Source organism: Heliangelus exortis, chromosome 2 (assembly GCF_036169615.1).
Source record: "Heliangelus exortis chromosome 2, bHelExo1.hap1, whole genome shotgun sequence".
Taxonomy (NCBI): Eukaryota; Metazoa; Chordata; class Aves; order Apodiformes; family Trochilidae; genus Heliangelus; species Heliangelus exortis.
Window position 1 is genome coordinate 50,642,193 of NC_092423.1, and position 16,025 is coordinate 50,658,217.

At 41.2% G+C, this 16,025-nt stretch overlaps 2 protein-coding genes across 8 annotated transcripts in view; both read left to right on the forward strand.

Moving 5' to 3' along the window:
- PDE1C (phosphodiesterase 1C) overlaps positions 1–10,618 on the forward strand; it is a 286,285-nt gene extending 275,667 nt beyond the window's left edge. For 2 of the 6 annotated variants that reach the window (XM_071736080.1, XM_071736079.1), the window contains 2 exons: positions 3,680–3,745; positions 9,878–10,617. In XM_071736080.1, coding sequence (XP_071592181.1) covers positions 3,680–3,745; positions 9,878–10,047 — 236 coding nt within the window. In that variant the 3' untranslated portion in view covers positions 10,048–10,617. Of the gene's footprint in view, positions 1–3,679; positions 3,746–9,711; positions 9,851–9,877 lie in introns of those variants that run through there. The other 4 variants (XM_071736077.1, XM_071736081.1, XM_071736078.1 and 1 more) reach the window with 4 other exon arrangements.
- The window catches only part of LSM5 (LSM5 homolog, U6 small nuclear RNA and mRNA degradation associated), a 591,871-nt gene that overhangs the window by 353,804 nt on the left and 222,042 nt on the right, over positions 1–16,025 (forward strand). The gene's annotated exons all lie outside the window — the stretch shown is intronic.

The following is a 16,025-nucleotide window of genomic DNA, read 5'->3' on the forward strand; positions in this document are numbered from 1 at the left end:
TATTGGCTTTTTCTTCATATTTTACTTTTATAATAATGAAAATCATCATCCTCTGGTAATTTATACCAGGTGTTAGTAATTTATAGTCAGCAAATGACAGAATAATCAAGACCTTTTCTTTTACCCTTCTTAAATCCATCACCACACCCAATAACTAAAAACAACAAAGCAATCCTGTGCTTTTGCACAGTTTTAAACAGGCACTGATCTCAAAGCTTGTGCTGGCTCAGTGTCTGAATCTCTGCTTTTGAGTAAGCAGGAACACACTGTCTGAGGACAAGAAGATTCTGATTTTCTGATTACTGTAACCAGAGCAGGAGCAGAGCAGGCAATCACTACCAATGCCATTATTTTCTGTTAAAATGAAATGCTGGCCATGCATTTCCACTTGCTGAGATTTCCTTCACGTTGCTGCAATGACCCTTCTGATCAGGGGTTTCTAATCTGTACCCAGGCAGGACTGGGTCTTCAAGGCATCAGGTCTCCCTGTTCTGCTGACTTGACTACCAGCTTGAAAAAGTGAAGCTGGCAAGCTGGCTCAGGACCTGAAATTCAGTTTTAGTCAATTTATTTACCCATCATCTATAAGTACACAACAGGACTCTCTCACAGGCCTCACAGCACCCTCTTGGCATTTTGTATTTTTATGTTTTCTTCCATGTGTGTATGTATCAATTGCTGTGTACTCATAACACGCCAGTTTTAGAAGCTATCCAGTGGTGGGAGGAATATATGTAATCCTGTTGTTTCTACCTGTGGCCATAGGAGTGTGTCTATCAAACAAAATTACTTCTGGCCATCGGGGTTTTCTAGTGACAAAACCTAGAAGTAGAATGACAGAGTGAGCATTTTCCTTTTCTTCTTTCTTGGATGATATTTTTATAGACTTTTATATGCAATTTTTTTAAATACTCGCTATTTTTATTGTAGGGTTCTGGTTGGGTTTTTACCAGACCTTCTGGTTGTCTACAGGCTCAGATTCTCACAGGAATATTTCCCTTCCCTTTCGTTCTGTCCCTTCTTCCCTGACAGACAAAAGCCATTGCATTTGCAGTATCAGCTTAGAGCAAAGTAGCACATAGGTCCTGATCACTCAGTTGCACTGAAATCAAAAGAGGTTGCATACAAAGGCCTGCTGGTCCCACCACCACATCTGGGACCAAAGATTTATCAACCCAAACTTGTACAACTAATGATATGCAGGGTGGTCTGTGTAAAGGCAATGCACCAGGGTGGTGCTGTCTTCCTTTGCAGTGCTAGGAGCTCCTTCCACCACAATATATTAAATGAGAATATATAGATCTCTTGGTTCTGAGGATGTTACTTTTTGTAGGCTCTTCAATCAAAGTCATACCCTAGCAAACTGACTGCCTTCAGCAGGGGGGAAGGGTAGACATTGTGGCTTACTTGTGACAGTAGATTTCACTGCTCTTGTAGCTAACCCTGGAGTGACAGGTCCTAAATAAAGTTAAGAAACATTAAACCTGTGAGTAAGAAGGATAAAGGGAAATTAACCAAATTCAAGGATCTTGGTCTTGTAAAATAACCTTTTCTCAGCTGGCATTCTGTAGGGAATTCTATGTATGAAACTTTACAGTGTGTTTATATTAGTAGACCTGATAATGAAGATGTCTTGAACTGAACTGAACTAAAATAAACAACATACACCTGTTTCTAACATTTTTCAAGGAAGAAAGAGACAGGTTGTTAAACTATTTTGCACCAGGGGTTATAAAACCAGTTAAAATCCATGTTGAAAGCAAAACTAAATACAAGATTGCTCCATGGACGGGGTGGGTAAGGTAATGAAAAAAACCCAACTGCTTGGTTTGTTATGACTCATAAAGAAAAAAAAAAAAGCAAAACTGAAATGAATGATACCATGTAATGCCACGTATTCTCAACTGGTCTGAGAATAATTTTAAACAATATGTATTTATTGTTAGTTCCTTATTTGAAAGAAGAGGCTTGTGGTCTCTAAATGTATAAAACATTTTTCAATATTCCAGTTTTTCTGTAACTGAGTCCATGTATGTTCATCCTATTACCAAATAAAACCAATGAGGTCTCCACTCCATTTGAATTAAGAAGCTGTAGAAGGGTCCATTTTGTTCTGATGCTTTCTGCACCTGATGGATATATGGCACTTGCCATTTGCCTTCTAGCACCCAGCTCTCTGTAGAATACTGGTGATAATTTAATTCATGTTTTTAGCATAGTAGGAACATTGCTTAGACAGCAGCAATTGCTTACCACTTGCCCCTGTGAGGAGGAGTTAGTGGCATTACCTGATTTCTAGAGGCAGGGAAACTGAGCTAGAGAATTCAATATTTTATATAAAGACCCTGAATTAAATCTCTATCTGTTTGGGGATTAGAGCTATCAACCTCACCTTTTCTCTTTTGACTGAAATCACAGCTTCTAAGAGCATCTAAAACAGCAGCACACCATACTCAAGATGTGTGACTTTTTTTTCCTGTACCACTGGGAGCACAAGTATTGATCCTACAGGGCTGGCATCCTGTGCTTCAGCATTGCTTACAGACATCCTATCACAGCCTTTCAGCTACATCTCTACTTACCACTTACAAAGTATCTTATACCACATGTAGACTCTGGCACTGTCTTACCAATAATGATTGCCCAAATAAAGACCGGAGTTTTTCCATACTGCTGCTGTTTTTCTGTTCAATCTTTTCTGTAAGAAGAGGGGAAAAAATAGTGATAAAGAGTGGAAAAGGCCGAGCCGTTCTCTCTAAGGAGGATGTAAAGTTCAGAGATGTTCAATACAGGCATGAAAAGCTTTGTGCATTTCCTTTTGCCTGAAATTCCACTTCTAATTCATTGCTTCCCTCTCTGGGAGGTTCACTGGTATTGGTTTCCTAAAGAACACTAGATATGCTTATGTATTGTTATACCATATGTATTTGCATACCTTACTGGCTTGGTTTGAGTCTCCATATACTTGCTGCCCTGCAAGTAGAGATGAAACCAAGCAGAAAATTCCTGTTAGATATTGAGAGAGTTGACTTAGTCCATTGTGATTTTCAACTTAAAACCACTGGTAGTCACATAAGCAAGAGGGGAGAAAAGATGATTTGGGAAAGGCATCTAATGATTTGGGTGACTTACCTCTGCTTGAAAATACAGTATCAGAGACCTTTCTCTGGTGCCTGTAGCCTGTGACATACATGTCTGGAGCCATTACCAACTGGTGGTTCCTAAAGTGAAGCAAGCAACGCAGTGAACTGCCACAGAAGCAAGGTAAGTGCTGTGTAACCCCCTCCAGAGCTGCACCAGGTAATGAAACTGGCACCAGCCAGTTCTGTGAGGACACATAGGCAACTGAAGGGAAAGCTGTCTGAGATCTGGCAACAGTTTATAGGTCCAAAACTTAAGAACATGAAGCTTCTAGAATCAATGGCTCAGGTATCTCCATCCAAACCCAGTAAGTGATAACGAGAAAAAAAATGTGCTTAGTATCGACTCCTTTAGATGGAAAAGGTCCCCAGAAGTGAGGTTACTCTCCCAGTTAGCCTCACCTAAAACCATTATTAAGAAATGGCAGAAAGAAGACAACAAACACCTTGTAGTGGTGACAGCTCTATAAAAAGCATTTTCATGGCTGGTGGGACTCTCATTCATCCATTTCTGCTGAAATTACTCTTTCTTTTTAAAGGCTCAGCACGATGTCCAGCTGACTTACCAAGTTCAAGTTCCTCAGCAAACCACCTTACATTGCCAGGTCAGTCAGTGCCACCTCACTCTACTTTGCTTATGTGTGAAGCTTTAGAAATAGGCACTCAAAGTACCTATGGTTTGGACATAAACAGACGACCTCTTCTCCAGGTATGGCATGACATTTACTCATTAAATAAAGTTAAACCCATTCAGTGGGACTCAACAAGTGAACTGTTGGTTTTAGTGGACTTTGCTGCATTTCAGGGTTTTTTTGCTTGTTTGGTTTTGTTTGTTTGTTTTTAAATACCTTCTGTTTTATGGCTTGCACTGCAGGCTCCATAGACTATTTTAATTTGATTAGCAAATTACTTTAGGCCTTTATCACGTGGACATAAATGCTGAAGGAAAAAAGGCTGTTTTGTAGATGCAAGAATAGCTTTTTGCTGCCTTTCTCATCTATCAAATCCTTCCACCTCTGTTTCACCACAACAGCCTTTCTGTAATTACTTCATCTTTGTACCATACAACTGTCAGAAGAAAGGGAGGTTAATATGAAGCAGTTATACAAAATAATAGCCTAATGTGAGTAAGCTGCTATCTTCCATGTTCTTTTGCAATGGCATTCGTATATGTCTAATTCACAGTAGGTAAAAGACAGAGTAGGTCTTCAGGAAGACAATAAGAAAGACCCAATTAAAAAAACAAAACAAACAAAAAAACCCCAACAAAGAACCCAAACAAAACCAAAAAAACAACCAACCAAAAAAACCAAAACACCGGGCCTCAGGAAAAGTACTGAAGAACTTTTAGTGCAAATATTTCCATCAATGACTGCTGTTCCAGCAGCTGAAGTACAGTGTGGCTCCCTATGTAGATGCCAATGTGCAGTACCATATTTCTGCACAGTTTCTGTCCTCCAAGGTGTTCATGGTTCTTTTGCAGCCACCACCTTAGATTGTTCCCCCAGGAACAGCTGCAGCCATTGCTTAGGTTTAAGTAAGGAGAAGAATGAGCAGGAATGTGAGAGCTCCAAACACTCTTTTCCTGCTTGAGAACAAGAGGCATGAGGACTCCCAGGTAACTAGCCCAAGACAGTTTTTGATAGAAAGTACAAAGCCCAAAGTACATTAAATACATCCTCTTAACCTCTGAAGTTTCTCATCATTGGCAGAGACATTAAGTATTCCCTGTAACTATTACCACTTTCCCATAGGATCCCAGCACTTGTTAAAAGTCTTAAATTTATAGGGGAGGCTGCTACTTTAGATGATTTCACTAATGATTTTCTTGCAAGTGACATTTAGACATCTTGCTCTTTGTAGAGATTTTGAAGAAGTCTTGCTTTTTAGAGAAAAGTGTAGAATGAAACATTCCTGTTACACTAAAGCCATAATTCTCAGTTAATGGAACATAGCTAATTTCAAAACTAGTTCAATTTATATATATTTTGGCAAGTTTGCACTGGTCCCATGTCTGTTTTTAAAAAGCAATTCTTATCCATGAGTTTATTTTACCACTTTTAACCCATCACTCTGTTAGTACCTGCAAACCACAAGTCCACATACCTTCTGATGTGTGATGCTTGTTTTGAGCTGGCAGACCACTGTTATAATAAGAAGGTAGAGAATATAAATGCAGAAGAGAGGGGGTGCCATAAGCTACCAGGAACAGTCCCATTTTTTTGCTGACTTGCTAAATGACCTTCCTCAAATCCTTCTTGTGGAGTTTTTCCTCATCTGTTTGGGAATGATAACATTTAGTCCCGCTTAAAACTATCTGATCTAGGGATTTTTAAAATGGTATTACTAGAAAACCAGCAAGAGGGAGGAGCCACCTTGAAGAGAGTGGAATAAACAACATAATAGTGTCCCATTTTCCAAAAGGTTGTTGTTGGTTTGTTGGCAGTCCAGCGTTACTTCCAGTAGCCATACTCATTGTGACAATCTCCCATCAAATTAGAGGTAGGTGCCATCTGTCTGACACTTAGGGAAATGATTAGGTGTGTGCCAGTTCTTTGTTCAACTCCCACTTCAGTGTATGTTTTGGCATCGATTTGTTTAGGGACCCATTGCTTGCTTGGCTGTTTAACACTGGAACTTTCCTACTTGTTCCCTGTTGCTGTGGCTTACACAGCTAATGGCTTAGTCTGGTGTGGTTTGCAAGTCAGCCCATTCCGATGCAGCTATTATTTACAGCTTGTGATGGAGAGTAGACAATAGTGCCATATTTTCCACGTGTAAGGTCTAGTGACGTATTTTGCTTATAGCTGTTATGGTGTTGTTTCTTTATTCTCTATATAGATCATGTTTTGGAGGGGAGTTGCTTTCACTGGAAGTGGACACTAATTAATTTGTACTTGAGATCCAGTCTGCAGCAAGCACACACACACACACACACACGATTTTCTCAATGAGAAAATGCCACTGATTGCTATCTTATGTTTGGTTTAATCTCACTTCTGAAGAGTGAGGCTGATGAGAGGAGGCATATGTGCATGTGATCCTATCAGCTTCTTCACCATCACATTGGCTGATCCCCCCCACTTTTGAATCTGTGCTTTGTCAGTTGAGAGGAAGAAACACCCAAGAAGTCACAAAGCTGGAGAAGTTTTACAAGGTTAGGCACCTGCATGCAGGAGAGAGCCCTAGCAGGGCTCCCACCTGGGCTTTGCCATTGGTGAATCTAAAGTCCCCCAGCAGTCAGCAGCACTTCACAGTGCCACAGGGAGCCCAGCTCCTCCTGGGATGACTCCTTTTTGTCATGAAGGAGTATGAACCAACCATTTCTCTAAAGATACTGGACTCTGTATGGTGAGGAAGGGCATTAATGTACCCAGAAGTATTTTGTGTAATATCTGAATGACCAGATTTTTCTTCTTGTGGCTTGGAAACCTTTGTAAATCTAATTGTGTCAGGGTCCTGGAGGTGGTCACAGGCCTCAATGGCTGGAACCATCCTTCCCCTGGGAGCCCTAACACCTCCTGCCAAGGGCCCAGGGGATGATGTCTTAGGTCAGCCTGGGGCCTCCAGTCCCTGCCTGAGTGACCCTGTAGGTGTTTCCATCTTCACCCTTGTCTCCTGGATGACCTGGGACCTGCATTGTATAGAGCTGCTCTCCTGGGTGGAGCCCTCAGACCAGGCCAGAGTTTTCAGGAATAATTTAAGACATAAGAGCAGAACTGCTATATTGTGTTTTTTGTTGTGCTCTCTTCTTTTCCCTATGCTCCCAATGATTTGAATAATGATGAGTGTTATTTACTGGATATGTCAGGGATTTTTCCTGCAAAACCACTTTCAAGGACACACAACATAAAAGTTACAACTGGAAACAGGATTTTATTTTTATTTCTCTGGCTCTGTCTCAGAGCTGATGCTCACAAGCATTGACACAAAGCGCATGTGCAGCCAGGAGCAGGCTGGTGCATGCCTCACCTTTAGCTGGAAAGAACATCCTTTGCTGTCTGGCAAAGGCAGCCACAGAGCTGCAGAAAGTAGCAGCAGGAACACAGGCCAAGCTGTCCCTGTCTGCTGAAGAGCGAGAAGGTGAAGAAGGAGGGTCAGGACCAACCACATACAAGAGAAGAGGAATAAAAAGAGGTGTGTGGTAGCATGGGGTATTTCCAAAGTGTGACACGTAGCAATGACAAACACACTTTTTGTATTCCCAGACTTGCTCCTTTGCCGCCGTGCTCCTTGTCCAGTGATCCACAAGAAGCTCTCGTGCCCGCCCAGTGCTTGTGCTGCACGCAGGGAGAGCTGGAAAGCGGCAGCTCCGGGTGGTGCAGCCAGGCTGGAGCCCTTCCAAGCACAGCCTGGTTTGCACCAGCAAGAAACCCCGGGGAAACAGAGCCAAGGGAAGAGCAGAGCTGCTCCCGCCCCAAATGGGGAAGAGAGCCCGAGAGAGCCGGGGCACGAGTGGTGCCCTGGGGGTGCCAGAGCAGCAGGCGGGAACCGCACTGAAAGGGCCCAGAGGAGCCCTGACAAGGGGCTGTGCTCAGTGCTACAGGGGACAAGAAGCAGCCCCCAGGAACCACCCTTGGGGTCTCTCCTGGGGGTCTAAGCAAGCTTCGTCCCCTCAGATATGGGGCATGAGGGCCACCTTTGTGGAGCAGGAGCAGCAGCACCTGGACACAGTGGCCCAAAGGAGCCCTGGCAAGAGCAAAGAAACCCCATAGACATTTTCTAGCCCATCATGATCTACTAAGCAGCAGCTCTGTGATTCATTCTTTGATCTGTGATGACCATTATTTATTACACAACTGAAGGCATAATGTCAATATAACATAGGTGTTTATACCAAGCAGCTGACCTTCCTCAAGAATCAAGAGAGCTGTATCAAGGAAGGGATAAGAGCCTTCTTACCTTGGTGAACGTTGCTCCAGCCAAACCTGAGGTTTGCACAGCTGCTGTTCTGTAAGGTGCTGGGCTGCACATCCGTTTGGTCAGAGCAAACAGCAGCTGATGCGTTCTTGGCCTGCTTGCTAAATCAGTGTCTGAACAATACAGAGTTGGTCTCTCTGCGTGATGCTACCTGTTTAACTATTCTAGTTTACACTTGCACTGTCCAAACACCTCTTTTTCATTGTCTTAATGATAGCCATGCTTATGGCTTAGTGGCATCAAGGTTAGACTCTTGTAATGCTTGCATCACTTCATGCATAAAGCTCCTGAGAATCATAACCTATTGAAGTCCACAAAAACCCTATGAGGTAAGAATTCTCATTTTTATTCCCAGAAACTGAAGTGAGTGTTATAGTCTAGGTCACACAAGAAGTCAATAGGAAATCTTAAATCTTGAAACAGAGCTCTGGAATCCTGAGAGTCTTACTCCTATCACTTTGAGTCACTAAAGCCTGAAGAAATTAAATGTCATGGATCTTCTTTATCAGCTCCTGTATGAGGATGATAAACTGCTCTGTCAGTGTCGAGGATAAAGCCCCTAAACCCATTAGCCAAGTCATCTCTGCTGGCAACAGCTCCGCTAAAATTCCAGTTAACAGTAAACATTCTCCCACGCTGAGCAATGGAAAAATCATATAACAGTTTGGCTGAATCCATGCTGAGTACAGAAATTGGAATTAATTTGAAAAGAGAATGTGCCTCAAAGAACAGCTACTCACCTGGATATTTTTCAAGCTTTTAATTAATGCCAATCTAGTCTAATTGAGAACAGGAAAGAGTATGACGATGCAGAAATGTGGATGTGTATTTCTAAATTCTATGAGCTTTAGAACCATAAGGCATTTTTTGTTTCTCAAGACATTTTAAGAGTACAACTAATAACTCAAGGAGTTCAACAAGGTAAGAGTGTGACTATTCTAGCATTTGATGTTAACTAGCCTGCACATGGGAATCTTTTTCACTTCTGAGGATTCATTCTGAGAGCGACAACTTTTAAAGTGCTTGTCATGCTAATTATTGACTTACTACTAAGCATAAAATGGATACATTTTGGCATTTTGGTTGTAGTAGTGTTTCATTTTTAAGCAAGACAGATTAAAAAAATAAAAACAGAGTCAAGAGGACAAGAACAGTCAGATTCATATGCAGCCCACTTGGGGATTTCAGAATAGCCTGTAGTTTGCCAGTAGATTATATGAAACCTTTCAGATCCACCTATTCCTGAATTCTGGGAAATGTGATGCTGATCTAGGTTTGTTGCCTTTGTGACCTTCTTCAAAGATATTTTGAAAACAATGAGGTATTTATCTATCTATATGTAGATAGGTAAGTATAAAGTTGCATCTTCATTTGGACTTTTGGCACGTCTATCTTCTGCTTAAAATGTTATTTCTTTTAGAATTTTCCTTGGGATTCAGCTCTGCTGGTGTAGTCATCTGACTTGTTTAAATAAGGGCATGACTTCAAGATCAAGTATTCTGAAGTGTTTCATTGCCCAAATTTCAATTTTAGACATTTCTATGTTTTGTTCTACAGTTTTATATCTATATTTATGAATATAATTTTCACTTTTTATTTTTTCTTTTTTTTGTTTTTTCCCCTGCACCTTTTCCTAACCCTCTGTAACTAGCCATTAACTCCAAAGAGTCCTGTCTCTCAGGCTGAGAAACCCTCCTTTGCACAGACAGGCTGTGCTGAGTGGGATGGATGCAGCTTCTGAGGAATTAATTTCTTGTCCACCAGCAAGGGAATGCTGGGCATGGTAACCATCGTTGTTCTTCCTTTGTCACCACCAGCCATCAGACCTCAGCTGCATCCCCTCAGGAGGCCCACTCGTGGCTCAGGAGACTATTTCCCTGCCTTCCACAAGAAATCAGAGGAAAATCTGATGAGAAGTAAGCTGCTTGACCAGAGGGGAAGGATGAAGAAGATCCAACATATATCTCAGACCTGGAATAGGAAATAGCAGAAGAGGTGAAGAGGAATGAAGTGGAGATGAAGAGGATCTTCTGGAATGATGCTCCTCACAGGTGGATGGAGGACATTGTGTAGCCATTGCACAGGCTGTGCTGTGTTGTACAGCAGCTGCAATTCTAGACAAAATCAAGTGTATGATTTAGCTAAACAACCTAATCAGCGTTTTGTTAGAAATGTTCTCAAGTAGCCACCTTATTATTGCATCATAAGCTCACTTAGCACTAAAATATTGGGCTGTTACCTTATAAGCAGTAATTGTATCTCATTATCTCTTGTCAAATTAAGGAAGCCAGTGCTTCCCTAGATTATTGGGATGCTTATGGTGTTCTCAATGTGACCTTCTGCCTGCCACAAGTAGAAAACAACTCTTATTTCAGACAGCATGGGACAGGTTTTTTTCTAGCTTAGCTGTATTGAGAAAATATGTCCTCCTCTCCTAGAATGGAAGGTATTTAGGAGGCTGAAGGCTGGAGTACAAAGAGGTTTTTTGCTTCTCTCATTGGAAAAAGAAGACATAGCACAAAACTAAAATTGTTCTTTGCACAAACTCTGGTTAAAATCAGTGTTAAATAACACTGATTTTCATCTAGGCATTAATTTAGTTGAGTTTGATCCCATATGTTCTTTTGGTACAGTGTCCCATGAGCCTACATTTCACAGCTGAACATGCCCCCCCTGAAAAAGTTGCCCCAGATTTTACGCTGTGTGAAGAAGTGTCAAATAACTCTCTTCCCTCTGTCTCCAGCTCCTGATGATTTATGTACCTTCTCAGCTCTCCCTTTACAGGTTGGTGAACACTCTCCTCTTTGTACTTCACAAGAGAACCTACCCTACTTTTTATCTTCCTTGATGCTATCTTGATATATATATAATTTTTAATCTCTTTCTGAAGGAATGAGCACAGCACATCGTACTCAAGATGCAGAAATTTATAAAATAAGTTAACGACAATTTCCATTTCATCTCCCATGCCTTTTGAATAGTTCTTAAAGTTGTAATTTCCTTTGCAAACCACCCTGAAAAATAGTTTATGTAGAATTATCTATAATAAATTATATTACTAGAATTTATGCTAATTTTATGTGATAATTGTAATATATAAATATTGTAAAAATATTATTTATATATAATATGTTTATATAACATAGAATATTAATCTCATCTATATAAATTTATTATAGAATTATATATAATAAAGCCTAAAGAATTTAGCACCCAAACACACATACTGAGTTGGGGAGTTAGGATTGCCTTTCCCTACTGTTCTGCACTTACCAACACTGAAGTAAGCTGCTCCTGCTTCTGCCTCTTCTTTTTTCTTCATGTTACATCCTTCATTTCTGTTCCCTGGTTGTTTTCTTCTTCCATCAGCATCTTTTCCAAATCACATCTTCTAGATAGGTATATTGGTTAGCCAAGAGGACAATCTTCCTTTGCTGACCATTTTACCCCACCTTTTTTTTTTTTTTTCTGTCTTTCCCTGATTGTTAACCAGCTATTTTCCCATCCTAAGACCATATGTTACCACCTTTTTTCACTTTTTGACATCTCAGTAGCTTTGACAGCCTTTGGAGCAGGACCTTGTCAAAGTGGAGAACTGCAAACCATTATCAGCTCATCCAAGCACATATCAAAGATTTGTGAGGCAAAATTTCTACTACATAAACTAGGCTGACCCCTCTCTGTTATAAGTATCCCTGCTACCTACCAATTCTATTATTTTTGGTTTTTAAAATTGCTCACGATGAATTCTCATTCTGTTATACACTGCAGGTTTCCACTACGTCCATCCGCATCAGGCAGTGTCTGTAGCACTGCTGTGTGACACCTGCACTAAAATCATGGCTGGTTTTCACCTGGGAAGAGCCCGGGTGTTTTTCCAGTGTTATAGAGATGCTCCTCACTCCTTTAGAGAGAGTCACTGTAATTCCAGGTGCACTCACCCTGAGATCTGATGCCTCTTCACAGTGTTTTGTCAGACATCTCCACTGTCCAACCTTGTTTCAATAATTTTCATCTGGTTTTCCTTGTGTTTTGTGTTTGCAGCATTGACCTTACCAACCACCAGAACTTGTGATTCCAGCACCTGGGCTGGGTCACTGCCTACACCAAATGCAAAAGGAATGCATTTTAAAAACTCCTGCTTATGAAAAGTGATTTATGCCTAGGAGTTCCCTGAGAACTGTATTTTGGTTGTAGAATACCATGAAATGTTTTACACAAATACACTGTATGGAAATACAAAATTATACTATGCTTCTAAGCACATTTTCTGTTTGAGTCATCCCCTTCTCTTTCGGACACATTCTGTTAACACTTTGCCTGACAAAGTCCCACCAGACTGTTCTCTGGACAAGTGAATAGCACTGGGTCACTTGCAGAAGTTAAAAAGGGAACAATTTTTAATTTTTTTCCCTTTCTAACAGTTTTTCCCTTTACTAACAGTTAATTGTTACTGCTTTTTTGTCACTAGTGTCTCACAAAAGGAGTCTTTGCTCCTTCATTGTCTTTGCTCTCCTGGTCCACACTTTCTCCCTTGCCATAAAGCAAAAATTAGTTGCTTACTTTATTTTACTGCTGTGTAGTAAAGGCCCAGGGAAATGAAATGACCTACCCAAGATATCATGGGGAGATTATATGACCTCTAAAATTTTAATGTGGTTCCAATGAGGTTCATATTTGCTCTCATTTTTCTCCAGCCAAGCCTATGATGCTGTCTTTTAGAATCCCCTCTAGAAAATGTCTGTTCACCCAAGTGGTTTAGAGGGTTTTTATTTTTGTATTTTTCCTGGAGCTGGGAAAGGTAAAGAATGCCTGCAGATACTCATTGGTATTGAAAAGATATCTCAGGATATCTCTTCCCTCTCTTAAAGTCTGTGGCTTTTGGCCTATATGAAAGACTGCCAAGTCAGGGAAAGAGGATGTTTGTGCAGACTGGTCCTTGTAAATATCGGGTGCTTTACAAAAATGATTCCTCAGCAAAACTGGTTGTGCTGATGCCATCCAGCCTGATGCATGTAGCTTTGTGGATGGAGTGGATGTGCTCGTCCTCTCAGTCCAACTCTGACACCTAGTGTACACCAAAGGTAAATTTTCCAAGTCTGAAGTTAAAAAAATGAAATCTGGGTTACTTGGGGGAGGTCTGGCTTTCCAGTGCACTCGACCTTTTTCTGCATTCATGATTTTCGAGATAACCACTTGGTGCCTGCATAGAAAGGTCTGAGTAACCTTTCCCTCATTGGAAGTCTTATGATCTAATGCTTATGGTGCCATATAGACTTGTTATGGATTGCTTGTTGCAGCTATCAACATGTGCAAAGTTAGCCTTTTTTCTGTTTAGACAATTTGTAAACTGAGTCTTTGCCCTATTTACTGGACTACTCTGCTATGGCAAGAAAGTTTGATGCTCTGTTTTTTGAGAGGGCATTTTTGTTTACATTTTTAGAGAAGGATTAAAGTCTGAATTCAAAGTTTGAATGTTAAAATCCACGGTCAGTGAGGCATAGAGAGACTGTAGTGTATTCATTCCTTATATTTTCTTTATTTCTCTATCTACACAAGCAGGGTTTGGAAAGAAAGACTTTCTCCCAATGTCCTTAAGGGCAATTGCAGCAGCTAGGCCAAAGATGAAGAAGGAGGGAGGAGGAGAGAAGTTGTGGCTCAGCAATTTAAATGGACATTTCCATTTCTTGAAATCATGAGATAGTCAATTGGGTTTGTAAAGCAAATTTGGTTCTGGACTGGCAATGTCCCCACCTCCTTTCTCCTTCTTGTTGAACTCTGTTGTTCACTTCTGTTACTCAGGTATCTGACCATCACAAGTCCTTCTGGTTAGTCTCTTGCTATCCTTTTGCATATACTCTTCCCTGTACTCCAGACTTTTCTCTTGGTCTCTCACAGAACTGATAAGTATCACTGAGCAGCTCTCTCTGTATGGATCCTGGGTTATACTCAGAGTATTCCCAAATTCCGCAGCTGCTCCATAGAAGTCCTGTTCTCCAGACCCTTCACCAGCTTTGTTGCCCTTCTGTGGACATGTTCCAGTACCTTGATGTCTTTCTTGTAGCAGAGGACCCAAAACTGAACACAGTACTCAAGGTGTGCCAAGTAGAAGGGGACAATCATTTCTCTGGCCTTGCTGGCCACACTATTTCTGACACAAGCTCAGAGGCTGTTTTGCTTCTTGGCCACCTGGGGATGTTGCTGGCTCATATTCAGCCACCTGTCAATCAGCACCCCCAGGTCCTTTTCATCTGGGCAGCTTTCCAGCCACCCCACCCCAAGCCTGTAGTGTTGCATGAGTTGGTTGTGACCCAGGTGCTGGACCCAGCAGTTGTTCTTGTTGAACCTCATACAGCTGGCCTTGGCTCATCCATCCAGCCTGTTGCTATCCCTCTGTAGAGCCTTGCTCCCCCCAGGCAGATCAACACTTCCCCCCAACTTGGTGTCCTCTGCACACTCACAGAGGGTACACTCAATTCCCTTGTCCAGATCATTGACACATATTAAGCAGAACTGGCCCCAGTACTGAGCCCTGGGGAACACCGCTTGTGACTAGAGACCACCTGGATTTAAATCTCAAAAGGTAAGAATGGCCTGGGACATCCAGGAAGATATTCTGTTATGATATCTAAACACATCTATTAATTTAAGTGGTCAAAGAATTTTCAGTTTATTAACCAGTAAGACAAAATTTCAACTAGACAGAATTCCAGTGTGTTGCTATACTCAATGCATGCAAATGCAGCTTTCTCTGTGAATACAGTCTGAGTTAGTGAGAGCATCATGAATGTTGCTTTGGATTTGTTTCGGCTGCAGTTTAGCTGGGATAATCACTTAACCTGTGGACCTCATGTTTAGCACTACAGAACTCCTCATTACATCCCCTTCAGATGGGTGATGGGCTTTCTGCAATCCTTAGTTCAAAGCTGCTAAAACGCAAAGCCTTTAAATCCCTTTGTCCCAAAAAGAGACCCATTGTAAATAGAGACCCTTAGTTTCTAGGTAGAGGTTAACTGAGAATTCACTCAAACATTAGCCATTAACAACCTCCCTGACTCTAATCAGACTTTTATTCAACTAATGAAGCACTTAATTTGCCCCGAGGCCCCCAAATGGTTGTCCTGCAGACTTCTGGAGTCTGATGCAGCTCCAGCTAAAATACCTGAGTGCCCACTTAGCCCACTGCTAAGGCCCTACAGCACTCAAGACCTCTGTGCATACAACATAAGTGACTTTAGTCTGGAGCATCACCGTCCTAGCAGCTCTATGGAAGGGCTTAGCCTGTTTCTGTGCTTTCCATTTTCTTCTGTTTTTGTTGTAATGGCCATGAGGGACCCCTGGGGACACTGAGGACAAAAACGTTCCTGCCTTAGAACACAAACTCCAGGCATTTGCTTAAGAACAATTTGTGCAGTTCTCAAAGGAGAGTTTCTCAAAAAGAGTTCAGAGCCTGAAGAATAAGAAATAAACCAAATAAACCACATTCATGTCATTGTACAGTCCATAAAGGGTTCTGCAACACCTAAAGGCTTTGTTTTGGGGGAAGGGGAAGCGTTTCTATGATGTGAAAAAAAATCCTATCTTGTTTGCAAATGAAGGAACTTAACACTTTCAATAAGTGCAGGTAAAAGCTTTGAGAAATGATTAATTTCAAGGCTTCCCAGGAACATTAAAAAAACTCCTATTTACTTAATTGATCAAGTGAAAAATTACTTTTTAGTTGCTCAAGTTGCTCCTGGGTGGAAAGACAGTAAATGCTGAACTGCCAGGCTCTGAATATGCAATTTTAAATGAACTGCAGCAAATTATGTATGTTGTGGCATTTTTATGTCTGGGCTTCAATTTGATCTATACAGGGATGGTAAATTAGGGTGCTGTGCCATCAGAGGTGTCACTGGGACTGTAACTCCTCTTTGGCAAACAACATTTAGGACTAGGTTTAAATGGTGCTCTTTTTTTTTATAT